General features: G+C 44.4%; 1 protein-coding gene across 1 annotated transcript in view; it reads left to right on the plus strand.

Moving 5' to 3' along the window:
- Window positions 1-24,420, plus strand: part of LOC133950241 (phospholipid-transporting ATPase ABCA1-like) — a 130,689-nt gene that overhangs the window by 91,891 nt on the left and 14,378 nt on the right. The window contains exons 40-48 of the mRNA XM_062384500.1: window positions 4,805-4,928; window positions 7,143-7,272; window positions 7,579-7,699; window positions 12,028-12,090; window positions 13,408-13,514; window positions 17,589-17,730; window positions 18,578-18,712; window positions 20,570-20,673; window positions 22,459-22,551. Coding sequence (XP_062240484.1) covers window positions 4,805-4,928; window positions 7,143-7,272; window positions 7,579-7,699; window positions 12,028-12,090; window positions 13,408-13,514; window positions 17,589-17,730; window positions 18,578-18,712; window positions 20,570-20,673; window positions 22,459-22,551 — 1,019 coding nt within the window. The remainder of the gene's footprint in view (window positions 1-4,804; window positions 4,929-7,142; window positions 7,273-7,578; window positions 7,700-12,027; window positions 12,091-13,407; window positions 13,515-17,588; window positions 17,731-18,577; window positions 18,713-20,569; window positions 20,674-22,458; window positions 22,552-24,420) is intronic.

Raw genomic sequence — 24,420 nt, forward strand, 5'->3', positions numbered from 1 at the left:
GAGTGCTTCTACGAGACTCGACGGGGACTCGGGTCCGTGATAATTCAGATAATCGGACTCTATTCCGACGCTGATAAGAAAAAAACCTGACGGATCGACATCAATCACCAGCTCTCCGGGTTTCCATGTGTCCCCTGCACTGAGCAAAAGCCCCTTCACTACATTTCCAACACACTTGAGATACAGTGAAACTCGGATGTTAACGCAGTGAAGCAGAAAGGGAAGACTCTTCACATGACAGCTCAATCCGGTCGGCTCCTTTTCTTTTCGCGACTTCTCCCGTTTCAAAGCTTTGTCTCATCATGTGTAGACTCAGCAGAGATTTTAGTTTAAACAACGTCGCTCCAGACTCCACTCCCTGTTTTAAAACACAGGGTGAATCCAGATCCCTTTCGGGCAGAGCAGCGTTTTCTCCAAGAGAGGAAATAGCAGGAGCAACAGAGTGAGGAGGCAGAGCCGCCGTGCTGCAGACTCTCTGCCCCAGTTTTGTCTCGAGACGAATGGGAGATTTCCCCCCCCCCCCCCCCCCAGGACTGTCCAGCTCCCTGTGGACTGCATCAATCCCAGCCTGCCTTGTGTGCCTGAAGCAGAGTCTGAGTCAATACCTCCACCACGTGCCACTCAGAGATAACCACAGGCACAAAAAAGATTTTGCAGGATAAAAGTAGAGGTGTGTCAGGATGACCACACACCACCCTTTGGAGTCTAGCAGTCCATTTTGAGAGGTTTTTTTTAACATTGACATAAAATAAAGTAGGTTCTATCTCGTATTCCTTAGAACTGAAGCAACAGTCTTCTCTCTTAACTTTTAATTTCCAGAAAATCTCATAACCACAGAACAAAGTTAGAAAAAAAATGCCTGAATTTGCCTATTTTCAACATTGCCGCTTTTTCACAAGCACAAAAAAATCATGAAAACGCCTAACAAGTCTCTGACTCGCTTTTGAAGCCTTATTCTGTGTCCGTCGGCTCTCATTGTGATTCGCGCCATTATGAATGAAGCCCTGCTCTGGGAATAAGCACAAGCAGCGATATGGGTCAGATAAGCGCCGCGCAGACCATACCACCTTCAAAAGCATTTGAGAGTGATTTATGAGCACACAGCACAAACGCAAGGGAGGAAAATTGTCCAGCGTTTTATCATCCGCGCCTAAGAGCCTCTTACGTCTCCTTGATGAACACCCAGTGGAGAGAAAGATGTGTTATTTCACGTATTGATCTCAAATCAAGTCCCGCTGTCTTTGCCTTTCATCCGCCAGACAGACGGCTCGCACTCGGCCAAGGTCACAGCTACTGTTTATTTATTTGACTTGCTCTATCTTTGCAGAGGCTTAGTGTTGGATGTAAAGAACAGTAGAGCCTTCAACAAATCCCTAGATGTACCTCTGTGTGTGTGTGTGTGTGTGTGTGTGTGTGTGTGTGTGTGTGTGTGTGTGTGTGTGTGTGTGTGTGTGTGTGTGTGTGTGTGTGTGTGTGTGTGTGTGTGTGTGTGTGTGTGTGTGTGTGTGTGTGTGTGTGTGTGTGTGTGTGTGTGCGTGCGTGTGTGTACATATATTTGCCAACTGCAAGGGGATACAAATATGTTTGACATGAGATGCAGGCAGGTAAGTATAGAATGTGTTTCATGTCATCTTCCTGTGAAATTCCTCCGCCGCTGTGACACACATCTGTCTAATACAAATCACACCGACTCACTGTCGCGAAACGACAAACACACAACTGGATAAAAGTCACTGTGAGAAACCGGCTCCGGCTCAAACCGTTCATCACAAGCGTTTGATATTAATGTTCCCCCCCGCTCCAGATCTCCCCTCACTTTTTTAAATTAGATATAAAACTTTTGGCAATTTAAGATGCAATTTAACGCGCTGTTGTTCTTTATTATCGTGATCTTTAGGATTTAATCCTTAAAGTCATGAACACCGACTCCACAGCGGAATTTGAATGGATTTTTTTTTTTTTTCCCGTGTGAAGTGTGATCACACTTTCTTTGTGCCCTGCAGTCGGCCGGCGAATGTGTAAACGCAGATAAAAGGGGAGATGAATTGGAGTTGAACACATCTAACGCTTTGCTCTGACATCATGACCAATGAGGTCTTTTCATCACACGCTCCTATCTGCCAGAGAGACACAGGACCACTGACCAACTACCCGTGCGGAGAAGTGATCTGACTTATACATGTGTCCACTGGAGATGTTGGACAGGGAGAACATTATGTTAGATTAATTTTCTTCTCTTTGACACGGCCGCCCTTGTGTTTTTATGAATAGTGATGCGCAGGTTAAGTGTTAAGAAAGACGGGAGCCTCCCACGTAAAATATTGATTGTTTTTAAATTGTTTCGTTACACAAAGTCAATCAAGACGAGCCTGAGCCGAAGGAGTTTATATGATATCAGATTAGGTCTGAGGCTGGAAGGTGGGTGAACATTGGGAGCTGATACATTTCATTCCATATTCCCGAAAAGTGAACAAAGGGCTTTGAAAGGTTGAAATCTACAGGCTAAAAAAAAACAAATTCTCTGCAGTCATAATTTAGTATTTGAGTTTCTTTAGAAACTGCAGCACTTCTTTTTTTTTTCACAGTCTTTCTCCAGCACATTTTTCAGAGTTTCCAATTCGTCGCTGTTCTCCCCGTGCATCGGTTTGTTTACCGGGTTTGGAACTTAATAAATGCTGTTATGAGAAACTTGGTGCACGTACGATACAGGAGACATTGAAACTTGAGTTTTGAAAGGCTGAACCTTGGAAGATGTACACCTGCACTTCTGGTACAATCTGTTATTCCTGAGTTTACAACCCGTTTTTTCAGACATGTTTGCGGCCTTGTGACTCACAAGGTACTCCTGCTGCTCTGATGTCTCAAACTCTGAAACTGAAGGTCAGAATACACGTCAGGATCCTGGAGGAAAGGGGGGTGTGGGGGGGGCTCTCCTGACCTATTGTCTGCTCCAGTCCAATCACATGTCGTGTTTCTAGAGTTCAAGCTTTCAAACACTTTCTTTCAACCTGTCAACACTTTTTTTAGTTGGTCCAGTTTTGGAATACGGTATGATATTTTCATCGTAGTTCTTTCTGATCAGCTTTGTTCCTCCCTCCGCTTCTCTGTTCATGTGGCAGAAGAATAAGTAGAAAAATGAAGATACGCTGGTTTTAAGATACAACTTGATAATTAGAAAATAATCTGAGAGCTAGGTGTAAAGGTCAATACGACTGTCACACGTGTCCACTACAGGCCTAAAGAATGGAAACAGTGGGGTCTGTCCACAGCTAACATCATCTGCCTCCAGCTCACTAATTAACACATTATATCTTGTTTTGGTTTCTGTAGGAAAGACAATTAGCTGTTTTATGAGGGGGGGGTTGTGTACTGGACTATTTCTTGGCCGTAAACACTCTCTGCCCAGACAACCAGCAACACAAGATGTAACATGTTAATTAGTGTGCAGATGCTGGTCGGCAGATATCGGGCATGTTTTTTTCCCCAGAGCTCAGAATAAATATTTATTGTCTAGATATGAGAGTTCATAATCATCTCATCGATCTGTCAAATAAGCATGTTGTCTACATGTCAAATTGTATCATTAAAAAGTAGACACACATGCAGTAAAAGCACTTTAACAGGAATATCTTTGAATTTGGCATCGGTATAGTTTTCATGGCTGAGAGTGATCCCTGGCCGCGTGCACTCGTCCTCAGCTGCCTCCTGAAAGCTCGCTCGGTGACTCTAATAAATCACAGAGCTTCCGTGAATGAATCCCGCGATGCTAATGGCCATCATCTGGAAATCGTGCGCACAGCTTTAGCAGAACGCACTCCTGTCCCCGTCCCAAACCGACTCATCGCTCCGGAACGCCCCCCAAAAACACAGAAATGATGAATTTATACAGTAGTCTCTCCCCATGTGTGTGAAGGCTTTGAAGACTATGCCGCAATGAACCCGAATGTATAATGCATCACCTTGCCTTTGAACGCCACGCCGCGCCAAATGTAGTAATATTTTGTCTTCCCCTCTTCCTTCCCTTCTCCTCTCTTACCCGTGTACAGACTCACTGTACTTCTGTCCTTATTTGAGCCAATTTCACACAGGCTCCTCCATCGTGTCTCCGTCTAATTATTCCCTTTGTGTTGAGCTAGGACGTCATTGAATCCTAATCAGCGGCAGGAGGACGGCGAGAGAGGGACAGACGAGTTATGCACCAGTGTGAGAGTAGTTGTCTAAGTATACCTAATACAAAACAGTGAGGCGATAAGCACTAGCTTTCTGTGTGTGAGTACCTGTCGCTTTTTTCTTGTGTATATCGTATCAGGAAAAGAAAAAAAGACGACACACACTTTGTGCGCCTGTAGTTGTGTTCACGTTTTTGTGTTGCTCCTTTGGTTTCTGGATGCTCCCTTCTCCCCTCAGCGAGCATTTTAAAAGGAAGAACATCTGCTTACGCCGAATCTGTTTGTGTTTGTGCGTGCACCGTGTGCATCGCCTCACAGATCACACAGTGGGTTCCCCCACGTTCGCTCGAATTCCACCATCAACAAGGTAGATGAACTCAGACGCCTCTGTGCCGCCTCGGGGCCCCGCAACACAACAGCTCCCAGCATGCATAGGGAGCACAGGGTGTTTGTTAATTATCCACACTTGCATCAGAGGCTGCGAACTCTCCAGCCTCTGGTCCTGCTGATTCAAGGCGGCTAGACGACATATTAAGCTTGTGCCGTCTAATTCACGGTCGTAGCACAAACTACTCAGAGGTTTTCGGGACATTTATTTGTACATTTTGTGTGTGTGTGTGTGTGTGTTTCAACAGAGCGTCTCCCGCATCAACGACATAGTGAAGCAGGTGCTGCTGATTTTCCCACATTTCTGTCTGGGCAGAGGGCTGATTGACATGGCCAAGAACCAGGCAATGGCCACGCTCTTCAGCAGCTTCGGTAAGACGCCGCCGGCACTCTCGCATTACAGCAAATCACTGAGGCAAATAAATATTCGTTTTAATTTCATGAAAGTCGCGCTGCGGTAGAGGAACTTCAACCTTTCACGTGGCCCTGTTTACAGAAGCTAAATTTCACGCTTCAAAATATGCTTTTCTTTCAAGGGAAAACAATATGTGCTTGTAAAATTCCTTTCAACAGGCTTTCAACCTGCTCCCACACACTTTAGCTAATTCTGTGTCAGCATCTCTGCCGCTGTGATATGTATCAGGGTTCAGGAGACTCAGATCTTTCCAGAGATGTGTAATTTGTCAACGTGTGAAGATTCAGACTGGTACAGATGAAAACGCATGATCACATCAACACCGTGTGTTTCAAAGGTTAAACAGAATCTGCATCTGCCAACATGTTGATGTTTCTGAAGACACAAAAAAAATCATCCAAATGTCTCTTTGGAGGAAATGTTTGATTACAAGCAAGATATTTTTCCGAGTGCTTCCATTGTGAACTTTGTGAAGGGCTTTTGTTGTCATGATAATTACTCTCTGCAGATTTCAAATTGTATACGTTTTAAGTTTGTGCGACTGATATGTCGTCAGTTTTGCAAATATTTGGTAAAAATGATCAAACTAAAGAATTTTAATTTAGAACTGATGACCAATCAAACTATTTCACTATTGGACAATACTGCTTACTGAAAATCGAAGGGAAATAAGGACTGCAATGATTTCTCTCCCAGAAATTTCAAATCAACCACAGGTGACGATCGAGGACAAATGTCTGAACCAGATTCCTTTTCAATCTGATAGTCACTGAGATAGTTGAGAAGTGTTGGACCAACAGACTGACAAGTAGAAACATTCTCCTTTTGCCAAAATCGGTAATAGAACCTCAAAAACAACTTAACCAACAGGACCAGTTAGACCAGTCTCACAGCTCGTCGAGTCCTCTCCACGTGGGTTAAATTTAAACAGGCGGCGGGGTGAAGAAGCGGATGGAGGTGGAGCCCGGGTTGAGGGGGCCATCAAGAGGCAAAGTGGCACATGAAAGAGGAAGAGGAGTCGAATCTGTGGAGAGATGGAGCAGGAAACGGTGGTTTGAGGAATCATTTGCGGCGGTGGCGGAGAGAGGGAAAAGCAATCACGACTTAAAAGGGCCGGTGTGGAGAGCGGCTATTTACCAGAGAATGAGACAAAAAGCGCTTTCGTTTTTCTTGTCTCCTCACTCTCCCCCCCCCCATCAGAGTGGAGGACTGTAGCAGTGTGTGTGTGTTTGGTTGGGGGGGGGGGGCTCTGTCACCGGTTCACTTACATGTTCATTAGCCAAAAGAGGCTTCAACATGAAAAGCACAGCATATCAGCTCTTTCCTCATATTGCACAGGTGACAGCATATATTATTTACCATATTTCTTTTTGTATCTTTAAGGCTAAGTGGCATTTAAACTGCTGGCTCTCAACACTGAATACATCCAGGGAACACTTCAAAGAGCTGACACATTCCACCTCTCCTCTAACTTTTGACAAGGATGGATTTGGCTGGCCATGAAAGCAAATGCTCATCTGGCAAATTTGTTTATTGTTTCGACGATGTTTTTGCTAAATTATTCTCTGAGCTTGTAGATAAGGGCTTGAAATTAGCCTGAAAAGACACTTGGTCATGATGCTTTTAATTACTTAACTTCTCCTGTGTTTTTTCCTGTTGTGTGTCTGTCGGTATGTGCGATGCCGGGTCTGTCTACCCGTCCAATACTTGTGAACCCGATTTGAGGGAATTGCTGCAAATTTGCTGCACGTTGGATTCAAGGATGAGCTCGGTAGATTTTGGTGGTCAAAGGTCAAGAGCACTGTGACCTTGTGAACGCATTATCTGAAGAACCCCTCAAGAAGTTACCTCCAAATTTGGCGCAAATGTTATCTTACAATGGCAGATTAACTGAGTAGATTTGGTTGGATTTAAAGGACAAAGGTCAGATGTTTTGCCTTTAACATGACATCTCAAGTCTCCCTTTAGCAAATACCTTCAGATTTTCACCAGTTGTCACTTGGACTCAAGCATAAACTGATTAGATTCCATCGGTCAGAGGTGACAGAGATGTCATGACTCTGGAAGAATAATGTAGAATCCTGAAGCTGCCCTGATTGGTAGAGACATTCAACCATATGGTGGTAATTCCAATTCACATAGTTTCCCCTCCTTTCTACCTTCTCCATCAGGGGAGGACCGTTTCGAGGATCCACTCAGCTGGGATATGGTGGGAAAGAATCTCTGTGCCATGTCCATCCAGGGAGTTGCCATGTTTGCCATCACGATCCTCATCCAGTATAAGTTCTTCTGCAAACCGAGGTAAAAGTTTCTGCCAACCGAAGCTTTGTCCGATTTAATTAACTCCAGTTGTTTTAAAGGGAAAGAAAACAAATCCTTCAGTCTCTCGGTCAGATCACTCTCATATTCTCCTCCGTTTGAATGAGCAGTCCAAAACCAAGGTTGCCATGGAAACTAATGCCTGGGCTTCTACTTCCACTCTTCATGGAAATTGCAGAGATTGTTTTTCGCTGAGCTTAAACTTTGACCAGGATCATTTCTCCTGCGAGTTCATGTTAATTGAAATGAGGGGTGTTATGCCAATTGTGGTCGACTTCTCTCCGGCAGGCTTATTTCTGGGAAGTCATTATCTGCAGAGGAGGAGGATATCGATGTTGCACGGGAGCGTGAGCGAGTGTATGAAGGCAGAGCCAAGAATGACCTCCTGAAGATCCGTGACCTCACTAAGGTACAGTGGACTTCCTTTTTGCCTCCCTGGTTGTTTTTCTAACATTACCCAGTAACAACCTACACCATTAGAAACGTTTTAAAACATCTCTCTTTTAACCTTTGTTTAACCTGGAAGCCCCTCGAGGTACATTAGTGCTTTTACAAGGGAGACCTTTAATTGTGATTACTCTCCTTCATGCACATGAATGCAGGAGTTGTTGTTTTTTGTAAAGTGCACCTGAGGTACTCGGTTTGCGAGAGAAAATGGAAAAGACCGGTTGTTTGCAAAGCCTGCACATCTGAACTTTCATCGAATGTGGGCATGAAAACCAGACAAGACTGCATTTTTGAGGGATGGAAAGGTCTGTGCTCCTTTACACCTTAGTTCTTCCCCTTATTTGATCGTGCTGTGAGAGTGTTTGCCTCAACACTGTCGTGATTAACGCTTCATCCATCCCCAGATGTTCCCTCGCTGCAGGCGCCGCGGCAGCGGGAAGTGTCACCGCAGCTGCCTGCAATGCAGCTCCAGTGCCAACAGCTGGACAATCTAACAGCCTTTTGCTTCTCACCACCCCTCTTCACTCCTTTACTCGCTCCGTCTTTCTCAGTCTCACCAAACTTAATCCATAGCGCATTGCTCATGAGCGCAGACGTGCACTACGCTCCCGAGGGTAATTACTAAACAAGCGCCGGGTGAAACTGTTGGTTGGGTAATGTGTTACACATCATCTCACAAGGTGAAATTCTCACTTTTTTCAGGGGGAAACTTTTTGAATGCACTTAATCCCTCCAACACACATGTCGTCTACTGTAAAATACAACTCTGAACAGTGCCAAAGAACACATTAGTTGTGACTGAGCTGGTCTGTTGTTGACAAGCAGCTCAGCCATCGTTAATGTGCACCTTCATGGTTGACAACATTTCTCTGGGATGAGACGCTGTGGCCCATCATCACACAAAACAGTGGCAGAAGGCGTCAGGATTCCTCCTGCGCTGCCCTCATTGACTCCCACCACAGCTGTGCCCCATCCATTTGGGGTGCAGATAACAAATTGATCAATGAGCGCGTGGCTGCGGTGGCCACGCGCCACAGGCCGGCCCCCGTCATAAATCTAAACATGCCTCTGAAGCGATCGACAGGCCATCAATCATGTGTCAGGGTTCCTGCTCCTCCCCTTCCTTTTCCTTGCGGCGCTATAGGCAGCAGAGATCTGCAATGGGCCCCACCTGCTAGCCTCCACTTAGGTGCTGCATTAGCATCGGCACCGTAATCGATGGAGACTGTAATGGAAGTGTGTCCGTCTGCGAGTGTCTTCCAGGCCCGGCGCTGTCACTTCACCTTCCAGTCACTCACTAAGCTGACAGAGGAAGTCTTAAGGAACCTCGTGTCCCAGGGATGACGAGATGCATCTTGACACGCTGCGAGTAGATTCCCACTGCTGGTCGATATCATATTTATTTTAGCTTTAGTTTTTAATGCATATATCTAATACCATTAATGGGGAAGTAAACATTTTCCCCAGAGCTAAAGGATAATGGACACACACACACAAACAAAAAGACTCTACAGGGAATCTCTTAATTTTGATGGGTTTGAAAATGAATTAAGTAAAGTTTTGTTATTGCTTTAAATTATAAATTTTTGAATCAATAGCTGATCTGCCAGCCACATGTAAAAGTGCTTTTAAAGCCCCTGCTCACCTTAGTCCAGGTGTTCTCTGGTTCCTTCACAGGGCTATACAGAATCATAGAATGAGAGTGGATTCACTCGAATGATATATATGTTTTTTGAGTCCGATACGTGACCAGCGCTGAGCTTTAAACTTTCAAACGAACTTTCAAATGGGGAGAAAAAGGTTTGTTGTTTTTCCCGTCGTCCTCGTCACGGGTTGCCATTATATTTACTGTTGATGTTTATTTCTGTCCAGCGTCAGGGCAGCAAACATTTTCAAATGCCAATATGTTGTGACCTCTATTCTACACAATTTCCCCCTTTCATGTTGATATTTGCCTCTCCGCACAGGTGCTCAGCTTATGTGATTACCATATTAATAATGTATATTTTCCCCCTTGTTGTGAGCCTCCTGTGTCAGCTACGTGAACCTGTTGATGATAGAGGGATTGTGCAGATGAGTCTTGACAGTAATACACAACAGATATGCTTATTCTAAGTTACATATGAGTGTATCGTCCTTGTTGCTTTGATATTACTATATATTGCTGCCTCGCTGTTTATGTTCCCTTGGTAATTGGCACTGTGGCTACTTAAGTAAATCAGAGAGTGATGAGCACTCAGGAAGCTTTGTTATTTATTTTATTGTATGGGTTTTTATCTATAAAACATATATCTTTAGCCATTATTTATTCTGTCCATTATTTTCCCTCATTCCTCATTTAAGAAATACTTTGGGTCAGTTATTTAAAACCTGGTAAAGAGCGAGAAGATGACCTGTGACTGTCTTTGGGGGAGTGAAGATGACACCATACATTTTGCCAGTGCTGGACTCTATGGACCACGCGTTGTGGACTCCTTCTACACAAAGCGGTGTCAGTGTCATGTTTTACCTCCTGACGTTTGGCATCCAGAGCCCAAACCTTGAGATTTTCAAACCCCGTATCTACATTTAAGAGATTCTCAACTCCTGCCATGGCGTTCTCTCAACTGTCTCCTCCGATTAGACGTCGGCTTGCTTATCAAGACAGCTGCCGTGGTGCTGGAGTCAGAGGAGAATTATCCTTTAATTGCCTGCCGTCCGTATACACGTATCGGATCCTTGATGTAGCTTTAGTGCTGCAAACTACCGCTAAAAAGTGCAGTGGGTAACACAGGTTGATAAGTGCTGAGTGCAGCTGCCAGATGGCACAAAGGGAATGATGGATCTCTGCAACTCCGGCTTCTATCAGATGCTTTTGATGTGCCAACTGTGAAATAAATACAATGTCATGTCAGGTTTGAAGTGGCAGTTCTAAATTTACATTTCGCCCGGCAGCGGTGCGGACACATTTGCGACAGCTGACTCTTTTCTGACGGCGGATTGGCTGTTGGTGTTTAGAAGAACGATACACAGGAAATGTACTGAGAAAGGTAGCTGTCACTTTTCCGTCACTGAACACTCTTTGTTTTTCGCAGCGTTTAGAGAAGTTGTGTTTTTCAACTTTTTTCCAAACTTTGAAAAGCAGCTAAAAGGTCGTCACTCTCTCGTAACTCAAAGGGCCACAGATCTGTCCTTGATTTGGAATGCTAAATGTCCAAACTGTCACACACTCGGCAACAACAACAAAGCCCTCATCTTGTCTTTTTGGTGCCGGAGCAAGACGAGGCTGCTTTCAAGCCGCTTTGAAAATATATCAAACCTTTACATGGTCTTGGATGTGGAAGAAGCCCCCGTGCAGTAACTCATTTTGTCGAGTATTTGCCTGTTTTTCCCACTTCCTCACGAATCCTCTTCACTTTGAGTGGAGGTTTTCTTTACCTCCTCTGTTGGGGAGTTTTCAGATGATATAGATGAGAATGGAAACTTGCAGGCAGGAGGCTGGTCAGCGTGGGAGGAAATGGATGCAGCGTGGAAAGTTTCTCAAGTGAGATGTGAGAGACATCAAGCGCTTTCTCATTTCCAGAGCCGCTATATGATCTTAGCAGGATACAGACTCACAGTCAGAATGTGGGAGTTTCTTTTTTCCTCTTTGCACCAACCACACCAAGGCAATTTCCTGTATGTGAAAATATACAAGGCAATAAAAAGAATTCTGATTCTGATTCTGAAGGTGCGATCCTTTCTTTCTTCCGCCGGCGAGGAAGGGATTTTGTTGGTTTATTTGATAGCACTTTCTTCAACTGTGTTTTATGACAAAATACAACTTTACAAATTCATGTAGGATTGTTCAGCCTTGTTATCTGTGTTTTTTCGAGTGCAGTTTAGACCTTTTTTTTTAACCATGGTATTTGTTATCTACCTAAATGCTTCATTTATGTTTTCCGATGTTGTATATATACATTTGTTCTTGCTGCCTTTTTCTAATTGCCTCATATTTATATTTATATTGCCTCTCCCTCCATGCAAGTGTTTAAACCATCTGTCCCATCCTAAATTTTGCAAATGATCCCTTCTGGTTAAAATTTGTTTCCTTCACCTTCTCTGTCTTTTTCCCGTCTTTCTCTCTCCACCTGCTTCTCCCATCTCACCTCCTCCCCCGCTGCTCTGCTCTATCGCTCCACATTTTTCTCATGCCTTCCTCTCAGTTATCTTCCTCACTGTCTGCCCCCCCTACCCTTTCCCCCCGCCCCCTCCGCCTCTTTCTCTCTCTGTCTGGCTGCTTGATTCATTTTATCGCCCCTCTCCCTGCAGGTATACTCTCGGAAGAGCACCCCCGCTGTGGACAGGCTATGCGTGGGCGTGCCTGCTGCAGAGGTGAGACAACTGCTGCTGAATCACACAACACCCTTTTCAACCCACATGGAGGAAGACTTTTTCACATTTGCACATTTGATAACTTCTGAAACTCACCAACAAAAGCCCTCACAAATAATCTCACACACAGAAATGGACAGAGATTGCCCGAGCGGGCTTTGTCTGAAGATTTGAGTTGTTGTTGGGTTCAATCTCTCCTCAGACTGAACCTCAGAACCTCAGACTCAGAGTCAAATCTCCAATTTCTTCCAAACACTGTTGAGAGAAGGTGTTTGGAAGGATCACTAATCTCTTTATCCGGCTGGTTTTCTTGCGTTATGCTGCTGCCAAGAATGGGTGAGCTAAAAACACACAATAAGGCCGAAGGAAGTGCAGTGCAGAGCGAGGGCTTCAGGACCCAGCGATGTTAAGTTCACTACATGTATAAATTGGCTGAAGGGAAACAACCAAATACAAAACTCTACACAGTTTTGGACCGAGAAACCTTCAAAAAGTCTAAGTAGAGCATCCTTCCTCATTTCCATGCTTTATATTACACATGCCTCTCTCTCACACACACACACACACACACACACACACACACGCGCACACACACACACACTGTACTGCCGGAAGCCTGCTTTAAACATAATCCCAAATGCTGACAGGAAGTCGTGATTGGTGGGCCGTGTGCTGAAATCCATCCTCTCTGCCACTGTTTACCCAAAGCCCAGTGTAAATGCCAGCGGAGTATTGTGATTCACGGGACTCTGCTGATCACACACCGCATTCCCATGCATTATTTACATCGGGCTTAGCCCAGCCTCTCTTGCATTCACAAGCGCGGGTCACAAACAAGCAGGGATCAATGAATGACGGGAATCAAATATTTATGCCCGGGCAGGAACACCTCGGGCGGGTCACGTGGCCGCCGGGGTGCCGGAGGTGAAGTAAAAATCAGCAGCATCTGGGAGAAGAGAAGGAGCCGGGACAGTGTTTGTTGTCGCAATTTACACAAGAGAGGAGGAATGCTGTAGGGAAGGGTTGTTGCTTTTTGCTGCACTGTGTGTTTGCCGTGTTGATTTAGTGTCTGTTGTTTTGTTTGTGTACAGACGTACCCTGAAATATTTGTTATTTTGCTAAACATTGAACTAGTCCTGCATTCTTTAAACTGTAATCAGTGGACAGGAGTTGCAATATTTACACACTCTATAGAGAAACTTTATTCTGCGTACACAATATTTGAAATGTCTTCCGGCAGAAGATTCCCTACTGTTTGTTTTTTCCAATGATGCTTGTTTCTACATAACACTGTTTTCCTAATCGACGCCTCCCCAGTGTTTCGGCTTGCTGGGAATCAATGGGGCTGGGAAAACCACCACGTTCAAGATGCTGACAGGAGATATCCCAGTCTCTGGTGGAGAGGCCGTCCTAAACGGATACAGGTGAGGTGCTAACTCCCGCTAGTGCGAGTAACTCATCATAATTAGCCACCCAAGATGGCTGCTCAGGTGGGGATTGAGCTGGGGAGTGTTTTTTTTTTTTATCATAGCTGAAACCCTTTTCTGGATTCCTCTTGTTCTGCGAAACGCAGCTTTCTACTCCTCTGTCTCTCACACACTGTTTTTTTTCCTCAGCAAGGTTTCGATGTCTCCTACACTCTGCCGTCTCCGTCCTTTTCAACTTTGCCTCTCTCATGTCTCCTCGCCGCGATATCCTCAGAAATGCTGAAGACTCTGCTCTCTGTCTTTCTTCCTGCTCCCTCCTTCACTTATATCATTCCACGTTCCCATCTTCGCCCTGTACCTCGCTCTGTTTTCCCTCTGTTCCTCCTTTGCAGAATCAGTCGTGAGAAATCTTTGTACATGTCAAAAAATACCTTGACAGCATCAATACGTGATTCAAGCACTTGAGCGAAGGAAGACTTTCTCTTCCTTATTTTTAGGAACAAACGACTTGTGCTCCTGTGCCTCGGCGTGCATCCGCCAGGCAGCACATCCCAGCGTGGTGGAGCGAGAGCTGCGGTTGGGGTTGTGCATCAGACAGTTGCCACAGTTGTTCTCGAATAAATCTGGTATTTGACAAAGCAGAGGAGCCGAACGTCGCAAGGCTTAACAACGCATCGTTAATGTTGATTAATGCCGACCAAAGCGAAATCCCAGAGACCTTCAGCGGGAACACAAAGTGGAAAGAGAGAAAAACAGATGTGAACACGCCTCCTCTGCATTCAGCCTCATTATGCCTTCCGTGCATCGGCGAGGAGAGTGATCGGCAGAGGAGGATAAGCGACGTCTCTCAAAGTGAAGTCTCAGATCTCCTGAGAATTCCGTGTCTTACTTGTGATTGTGAGCTCACACGGAAAAGCTGTCCGTCTGTTTACCGCCCGGCGCAACTCCACTGAAGGCTAAAAAGTCAAGTTGGCTACTTGCGGTGCTCAGTGGCAACCAGCAGGGAGTGACTCATCAATGGAGTCTTGTGATAGTCGAGGAACAACCTGACAGGAGCAGGAGACCGTGCACCTCAGTTGAGATTCTAAAGAGTGTATTGATACCAGTGTGATAAATGTGAAGCCGCGGCTGGTGAGCAGATTCAATAATCATTTCTTTATCACCACTTTTGTTGCCCCACTACTTTTATCGCATCTCTTCACGACCTTTACTGTTTACAACATACAGAACCCGTGGACTCAATCTTTTGAATATAGATTTATGGTGAATAAGCCTTTATACTCTATATATTTCTTTGCACATGCCATTGTGCACTAGAGTCTGGACATCCACCCCCCCCCTCAGTGAATTATTCTTGGACAACTTTGGACAAGTTAATGTTGTCCTGCTGTCAACAAATCTGATTCTAATTATCAATACCAAAATATTAGCAGTGGTACAGCAGCATAACAGAATTAAAAGGATTTGGGGCATCACAATAGAAAAGTAAAAAATATGCAACATGCAATCTAAACATTGGGGAAAATAGAAAAATAGGAGCAATACAAACATGGGGCAGAATGGGGTCAACACGAGGGAAATATAAAAACCGCATTTATTGTAAACAGGAAACACATTCAGCCGCTGAATCTACCAGTTTCACATACAGAGATATTGAAACATTGAAATTGAAATAGTTTAGCATACAGACTGAAAGTGGAGGAAAACAACAATTCTGTGCAAAAGGTACAAAAATAAATAGCTTTACCTCCAGCATCACAAAACTTTGCTGTATAACACAATACAATAATATCTTTTCACACCTTTTTTTCTTGTTTGTTAGTCCTGTGGCTTCTGTAATATATTTCCAATTTATTTTTGTTGGACTCATTGTGTCGTTTTGTTTTTATTTGTTTTTATTTTTGCACGAGTCCATTATTTTATTTTGAAACCTCTTTCCTTACCTGTGTTTCCTACTTCCCGCCTTGTCTTAACTAGTTTCACCTGCTTAACTCTGTGCATCTCCAGCTCCTCCCCTCAGTCTGTTTGAGTTTCCCACTCGTTGTCCTCCTGATATTCTGCCTGCAGCCTTCTAAGTTTCTGGATTCTACTTCCTGCCTGTTCACCTGCTCGTAAGTCAACATTATGACACTGTCATTGGATCTGTTCTCGTTGGGCATCTGCATTCGGATCCTGATTGTTTACAAATGGACACCTTGCTTGGATTTCACTTATACACTTTGCAGCTGCTCAAAGAGAATAAAAAGAATCTCAGAGTAACAGCTCAAGGGCTCTTTGGCAGCTGGTGAACATCTCTGTTCATGAGTCGTAACATGTACGCCATGTATGAGCGAATGAGGAAGCTGTTCTCCAAAATAAACCCATCACCGGCTGCTCAAAGTTTGCCAAGGAGCCTGGAGCAGGGTTGACTTGTTTTTGAAGAAATTGCAGTATTTTGCATGGAGTAAAAAAGGCCACTGGAAAGTAAAAGAAATAATAATCTCGGCAGTGAAGTTCTGGGCCTGAACAGCTCGACATCACTCGAACATCTTGTAGAAGTTGAAGTTTGGTGATGGAGCAGAAGAATGACCCAAAGCAACAAAATATATCTACAACTGAAAGACTTTAAACACAAACTGCAGTTTGCAGGGGCCTGATCAGAGTCCAAACCCTACAGAGGTTGTGTGGAATTAATTTACTCAACCTAAAGGTCCAGTGCCTTTTCTTCCAGCTGCACTGTGCATGTTTAATGGCTGTGAAAGATTCTAATTGTCTGTGCGTTATTACCTTACGCACATATTTTGACCAACTCATGCAGAAAACCAGATAATTCAAAAGGGCTTGTGCTTTTTCTCGACACTGTATATACAACGTATAATGGGTAAATTAGTAAGGTGCTGGATGACGGAGCAGAGCGGGGCTAGCTGGGCTCCCTGCTGCAAACTTATATATTCGATTTGTTAAACCATCAGACGTATCTATCTCATAATTCCAGGAGTCTTTGTGAGCATGGCACCCTTGGCAGGTGTATTTTTCAGGGCGTAAGGCAGTGCTGGGAGGCGGAGCTTAAACATGCATACCTACCCAAACGGTTGTTATTGTAAAAGGTCAATTCTTTGTATGACGCACAACAGCAGAATCCTTCCAGCTCGTTATACCACTCTGAAAAGACTGATCTAGTGACGGTAGGCCCGGATGTGTTGTTCCTGAAAAGGCTGAACGACCCTTACCGCAAAAACCATTATCCAATCTAAAACAAAACATAATGTCTGACGAGTAAAGCTCTTAGTTCTCTGCCTCATTGAGAAATTGCAGCCTGCGAACACATCAAATCACATTCACCCCCTGCCCGAGGCCGACCACTGCTCCGGGAAAATTACGTTTGAGGTTGAAAAATGGATCCAATATTACCTCTGAAAAAAAACAAAGCATCGATAAAAAGGAGGAAAACATCAGCTGCAACGTTTGTCCCCTGCAGGTGGTGAAAGTATTAATATTGTAGATTGCAGAAAGGGCATGTTTTCGTCCTGCTGCCATCGTTTCCCTGCCTCTAGAGGGTGCATGTTGGTGTGCATGGAGCTGCATGCCTGGAAAAGATTTCAGATATGGGATTTTCGGGGTTTGTTTGTTTGTTTGTTTGTTTGTTTGTGTCTCTGTCTGGAATGTGCTAATCAGCCACTCCGCTTCACCCAAGTTTGGGAGATTTAGAAAAACGGACTTTCACTCTCTCAGCTCCGATTTTGTTAAGTTATTGTGAATATTTGAAAAATCTTTCCAAGCAGATCAATTTTAATCAGACTTCTCTTTGAAATGAAACAGAGAGCTTTGAATGAAGTGTGTGTGTGTGTGTGTGTGTGTGTGTGTGTGTGTGTGTGTGTGTGTGTGTGTGTGTGTGTGTGTGTGTGTGTGTGTGTGTGTGTGTGTGTGTGTGTGTGTGTGTGTGTTTGTGTTTCTCGGCCGTTTGACTGCTTCGGATGTATATTTCATATCCCACTGTTTTGTCTCGCTAGAAGAATTTAATGCAGCCTTTAGAATCACTACCTCAAACATCGATGGCCTCCATTGTCAAATAACACGTGTTCTCTTTCCCAGCATACGGACGGAGATGAGCGAGGTGCACCAGAACATGGGCTACTGCCCCCAGTTTGACGCCCTGGATGACCTGCTCACCGGACGGGAACATCTGGAGTTTTACGGCAGGTTGCGGGGAGTGCCAGAACCCGAGGTCGCAATGGTAACCATTCATTCCACCGCTGCTACTTGTCCGTGTAGATTCAAATAAGGAACAAGTTCGCTGACTGTTTTATTCTTGAAGCGAAATAGCAGGAATATGAGCAACACTTTGAAAGCACAGATGTCTTATTTCAAGCTATGTTCATTTCCCTTCAGAATATTTTTAGTGTTGTTTTATTTATTCTTTTTCAAACCATCAAATGGAAGGGAGCGCGGGGCGAAGCTGTAGCACGCGTCAAAGTGATAGATGAACCTCAATGGGAGAAGCCATACATAATGAAAACTGGCCAGTGGTAGAGAGGCAGCAGCCGTGGGTTGCGGCTCTACATTATTCAGCGTGCCTAGTGGTGTGGCCTGCCCTGTGCGGCCTCCCTGCACTCCACCCGCACCGCCCGTCTCTACAACAGTGAGATCAAACGAGGGAAGACACTGGCGGCGACCAAAGGCCTTAAACTCGGCGCCAAGGCTTTGATCTTGTAGCTGCGACCTGATTCTGAGCTGCTAGCAGAGCTCTCGATTTTCCCTGTGGCCCATTGTGTTATCGCCGGTTGGTTGGTGATCCTCCAACTGGACGTTTGTGTTGTCATATTCGATCATTTGAGACGTCAACATGTAATTTCAGACCTGGCGATATCGTGCACATGGCGAAACCCCGGATAGTTTGACGAGACATTGTAGAAATAGTTGGGGGAACAGTAAAGTACCTCAGCAGCCTGTGATTAGGGTCTTACAGCGATGCAAGCTGCCATGCTTTGTCCTTGAAAGCCACAGACTTTAAATGCCAAAATATCCAGCGCAGAAACGCAGCGAACCCTTTCTCTTTTCTTTTTTTTGCTCCTCTTCAAAAGGTGGCAGAGTGGGGAATCCAGAAGTTGGGGCTCGTCAAATACTCCAACAAATCAGCAGGGACCTACAGCGGTGGGAACAAACGCAAGCTCTCCACGGCCATCGCCCTGATCGGCTGTCCTCCAGTCATCTTCCTGGTGAGCTCCAGCTTCACCGATGTCGAACATGGCGAAAACGCGATGCGCCTCTGTGTTATTAAGACTTAAAGAGTGTAATGCTTTGAATCAATATTTATGTGGTGCAGATGTTGGGATTACAGCAGATCAGTTCTTCCCCTGTCCAAACACAGAAGATGATGGAGTGTGGGAATTTATGCGTATGAAGCGTATGCTTTCTCAATAGGGAAGTTGAGAAAAATAAGTTATGGGGGAGATTTGCAAATCCTCCTTGACTTTGCTGGAGGATTACAAGCACATTACTTGTGGATGAGCAAGGGGGGGGGGGGTGTATTTCAGAGGTCATATACTGGTCGTGTTTAATTCACATTTTCAGGAAAGAACCATAACACACAGAAGTCCCTGTATGCATTCAATTCATATTCATCAGGACTTACTACTCACTTAAACATCATTTTCTCACTGATGGAGGAATAATGAAAGCAAGACTTAGAATTGATTGCGTCATATGCTTCTAATTAAGTGGGTTTAATGTGAATTAGGAAGTTATGGCGGCTTTGAGGGTTCCCTGAAGTATGAATTTACTTTAGGATTATTGCAAATTTTATCTTACAATCCATGTTTCACCCATTAAACCACATTTTCAAATATAGCTTAATAGAAAATTTAAACTCATTTCTTTGTTAGTTTGTATCCTCTCATAACTTCAAATGTCAAACGCATGTAAATGCTTTCAATTCTTAAAATTTACTTTAGAACCTTATGATATACTGGATAATCATTGAGGGGTGAAACACACTTACAAAGATTCAAGGTTAATTACAGTGACAGAAAAAGAGTAGAGAAAAGCAACAACAACAACAACATAGAACCAAACTCTAACATTTCAGGATCAACTGAAATAGAACCTTAAAATAATAACTAAATAGCTAGGCCGAAATATATACAGAAAACAATTGCACTTGGATTCGGAAGGATTCAAATCAGTCATAATGCCCGTTCTAACAATTATCATCATGTAATGACTATTCCATAATAAATGACATTTACTGTATTATCTCTCCAGCCATTTCTGTTTCCTGGCTCAGTTCACCGGCTGCAGAGCTCCCCTATCCTAAACCTCCTTATTTACTCGGCTGAGCATGGCGAGCCTTTACTTTGAGGCAGCGGGGTAATGTGCTGTCAGTGTCTGTGTCAGCTTCAGCATTGTGCTCGATCCCAGGGAGCCCAGGCCGGCCTTGAGGCGGTGCCACGTAGGGTTTGCACAGGGACACATTGGGCACGGTGATGGAAATGCCCCATGGGATTTGTAGGATTCTGCGAGCGAGGGAGAAACCGGCCTGGAACAGGACCAGGCAATGGACTGAGTACTGTCACTCTCTAATCGTGCATGGACAGACTAGCCCTGAGGAAAGAGAAACAGCAAGTCACTGTGACACTGTGTGTGTCTGTGTGTGTGAGTGTGTAGATGGCTTCAGAATATGTCTCCATTGTGTCTGCATGTGTATATTCTGGAATCACTCAGATGTTATCTATGTATTGAATGCCTGTGTGTGTCGTACATCTGTCCCGGCTGCCTCTCCTCTTATGTGTGTGTCCACAAACACAGATGGATGACAAATTAAAAGAGCATTAAGCATCCTGTTAATGTTTCGGTCTTAGTCTTCTGGCCATTACTGGATGCATTGTTCAAGTTATTCCCTCTTATGATGTTTCGATAGAGAAATCCACAATTTTTCATTTGGGTTGAAATTAACTGATGTGTTGAAAGTAAATTGTCTTCTATAACCGATGTACCGTGATGTGAAATTAACAAAAAGAAAATTACCAAAGTAAAATGTAATAGAAACTGTTTTTGAGACTTACTGTTTATCGCAGGATGAGCCGACTACTGGGATGGATCCCAAGGCCCGCCGCTTCTTGTGGGACTGCATCCTGAGTGTCATCAGAGAGGGACGCTCGGTCATTCTCACTTCACACAGGTGAACACTCTCTCTTTATCTATTGATCGTTCTCTGATGGATTCAAGCTTCACCCGCTCAGATGTTTGGTCTCGTCGCAGAGAAAGCGGAGCCACCAGATTGTCCGTAAAATGAATGTGCACCGTCAATACCCCAATTATAATTGATTTCAGTTCCACTGTAGTTGAAAGATACGGTTTCCTGTGTAGCAGTCGCCATTTGTTGCCAGAAACACATTAGCTGCTCGACAGCTTTCATGAAGCATGAGGGCATATTGACTGACTGGTGCCTTTTCCTTTTTTTTTTCACCATGAAAAGAGAAACTGTCAATATCGGCGCTGGAGTCTTTTCATTATCCAAGATATCCTGGAGCAAAGTTAACTTTCACAACTTTGTTTTCAGTGAGGAAAATATAATTAAATTCTTTTTTTTGTGGGGTGAAACTTAACACTTGACGGGCCGAGTAGATATGGATGATTAAATGATTTACGTTCCCGTTCCTTTTCCTAAATCGCCCGAGCGTTTGTGTTATCCGTGTTCCTGGCAGTTCACAGGAATAATCTGTTGCTGTTTTGTTTTGGAACACATTTCCCCTTATTACACGTGTCGCCTTCATCCAGAACCAAACGCAATTGTTGTTGTCCCGGCCAGTGTGGCAGAGCCGCATCCAATTGTCCATGGCACGGCCAGGTGGTCTTGTTTTGTTAAGTGGCAGATTCACCAGGTTTCACAAAGTCATAATCCTAATTGGGCCATTCCTCAGAAGGGCCTCACAGGTTTCGCCTCCACTACAAATGACTCCAGCACCAACAGAGAAGAGAAATGAGATGATAAGAACTACAGATGGTCCCTATCGGTCCCTCTAATGACCAAATATGTTTTCTGTTCGAGGAACTGAGGTAGACATGAAAGATTCTGAAACCCAAACTTTAACTGTAAATAAGCAAAAGTCTCTATTTATCAATAATCAATAAAATATGGCAAAGTTTATATTGTCTCAAATTGAATCGTATCCTTTCTACTTCTTTACTTGGATTGAGGATATTATAGTAGCTGGAGGAGAAGGGCCGGCTTCACGAAAATCCCTTAAATGTCTCTTAAGGGTGAAAAATTGAGTTTGGAAGTAATTGATGTGACGCAGGATGTGTTTGAATGTGTCCTCAGATGCCTCTGTGTCTCTGCTCGCGAGCCTCCTCCATTTCCGTAGCAAAACAACATTACATTACTGACTCACTCTGCTGATGCAATAGAGCTCAACAGTGTGGTTCCGGAACTCAGAATCCCAATTGATATTGATTGACAGCCATAATATTACCCCTCCAAGGTGAAGCAATGTCATATTCTCCTCTAGAAGTCCAAATGATATCAACAGCTTTTAAAGAAAATGTCAGGGAGGAATATGACACTACCCACAATCCTCAGGTCTAACAGTGACGCCTCTGACTGGTGGAGCTCCTGGTTACCATTGAAATGTTTACCACAACGATCCTCTGGCTTTTAAGATGCATAGTTCTTCAGTCATACAATTATTTCGTACACAGTCTTGTAGCATTGCCTTTTTCAAATATTATTTTTGCTCTGAAGCCAAAGTTTTACGTTCCCTATTCATATGGTAGCTGGACCCAGCAGAGAAAATGACTAAAAATGGCCAGTCACTGTTTTGCTCCATGGGGAAAGACAGTAAGCACCCTCTGCTGGAGAGCCTCCGGGCAACATACTCTCTAAATGATAGTCTCCAAGAGAAAGGACCCTAATATCTAGTTTTACTGCTACATCTCATTTACGCTCGCTTCTTTCTTTCAACAGTATGGAGGAGTGCGAGGCCCTGTGCACGCGCATGGCCATCATGGTAAACGGCCGCTTCAAGTGTCTCGGCAGCATCCAGCATCTGAAGAGCAGGTAAGGGTCCTTGTTTTCCATCCAGTGCATCAAATCCACGGTTGAATCATAAAGAAAAAGGAAAACACACACAAAAAAAAATCTTTGAAGCTTCTTGAACTGAGATGAAAGAAATCGGCTCGCCTCTCACCGAGGTGCTCCGTTATTTATACTGTATGTATAAATAACATGGCCGTGTATATTGGCAATAAAAAATAAATAGAGTATGATTCGAGTTCTTTCAAGGAAGAAAAGGAAATAATGCATATTCTTATTTTAGCATTTATTGCTGCCCCTAAAAAAAGAAGGGCTATGCAGAGAGGATAACACAATTGATCAACTGTACAGCACAAGTTGAACTTCACAAACTCCCTAATGCCATTGTCATTAAAGAAATAGTTTTGGTAAATATCCTCATATGCTTTCTTGGAGCGATTCAGAATAGAAGATCACTTTAGTTTTCTTAAATTCTGAAAGTATCTGGATAATGTTTAAATTTGTTTTGCTTTCTCGGACGTTTCCTGTCCCGTGTGTTTTGGTTGACGAAGCTAGAGACGCTCCTTTTTGTTAGAGTCGACCCGTCAACACAACTGCATTGATTTCACATGAAAAGATCCATATATGAAGCCAGCGTGCAGACGGTCGAGTCTGTTTCCCAAATCTCTGACCATTATCTCCCTTTCACCACTGTTTCCCTCCAGACCCATAAATTCCATGTCCACCGTCCCCGTCCTTATGCACACCCTTAATAGGTTTTGTACGCGGCACTTAATGTGTTTTGCTACGACTCCATCACAGATATCTCCCACCCTTAACTCTTAGCACTCAGCGCCACTCTCCGATATTCAGCTGACATTTCCCTGGGCCAGGCACTTATGCCCCGAGCCCTGCGTGTAACAGTGAGCACGATCCATTATCTTAGGTACAGTCTGGTCACATTAGTACCACTCCATTGTGCGATGGTGTAAGAGGAAGGACATTACACTCGCTGCACACACACAAGAGCCAGGAATGTGGAGAGAGAGAGAGAGAGAGATCAATACACCCGGGATGAGGGGGTGGAGCAGACCATTTTTCAAGTCGTACGGGGGATTAGCGCAAAAGGCCTGGAGCAGCACGGAGGGGGCAATGAGGTCAAGGGTATTTCCCATCAAGAGCGTTAATGTCATATCATCGGCCGTGTTTTTAAATCCCTTTGAGGAGAGAAAATGGCAGAAGAAAGAGGGAGGATGAGCGGAGGTAGAGAGGAAAAGGGCTAAAACGGGAGAGCGATGTACCAATCAGTCCGCCCCAGATGCTGCGGTAATAGACAGATCCTTTGTGTCAATTACATCCTGCCTGCCAGGTGGAAGAGCAGGGTGGTGTAAATAGTTTATGAACCACACAGGAGGTATTGGATAAGTACGAGCTATGGGGGTGGGGGGGGGGCAAACTGCAGAGAGGAGAACAGAGGGTTAACACGTGTCCCACTTCACTCTACATGCTATCAGGTACCGGGGAATCGCACCTCACAGGACGAGCGTGTGAGAGGAATCCAGATAAGCATGACGTCGACACCGATCATTTTTTTTTTCTTATTTCAGATCTCGCACGGACAATTTACATGCCTCTGAAATGCCATCGCTTAGTTCTCGCCACGCAGTGAATAATTTCTAATTAAGCGTCGCTATCTCCGCAGCGCTTTGTGTAATTAATGTTCCATGAGGTGTGGGACCCTGTTAATGACTGAAAAGGCAATTAAGGACTGTCTCCTCTGTTTTCTTTTCTCGTCACTATCCCGCCGCATGTTGGTGCTGCCATGTTGCCCCCCCCCCCCCCCCCCCCCCCCCCCCCCCCGGCCACACACACCCCTCCCTGCTTTATTAAGACGTGACCCTGGGCCTCATCATT

Source organism: Platichthys flesus, chromosome 24 (genome assembly GCF_949316205.1).
Source record: "Platichthys flesus chromosome 24, fPlaFle2.1, whole genome shotgun sequence".
Classification (NCBI taxonomy): domain Eukaryota; kingdom Metazoa; phylum Chordata; class Actinopteri; order Pleuronectiformes; family Pleuronectidae; genus Platichthys; species Platichthys flesus.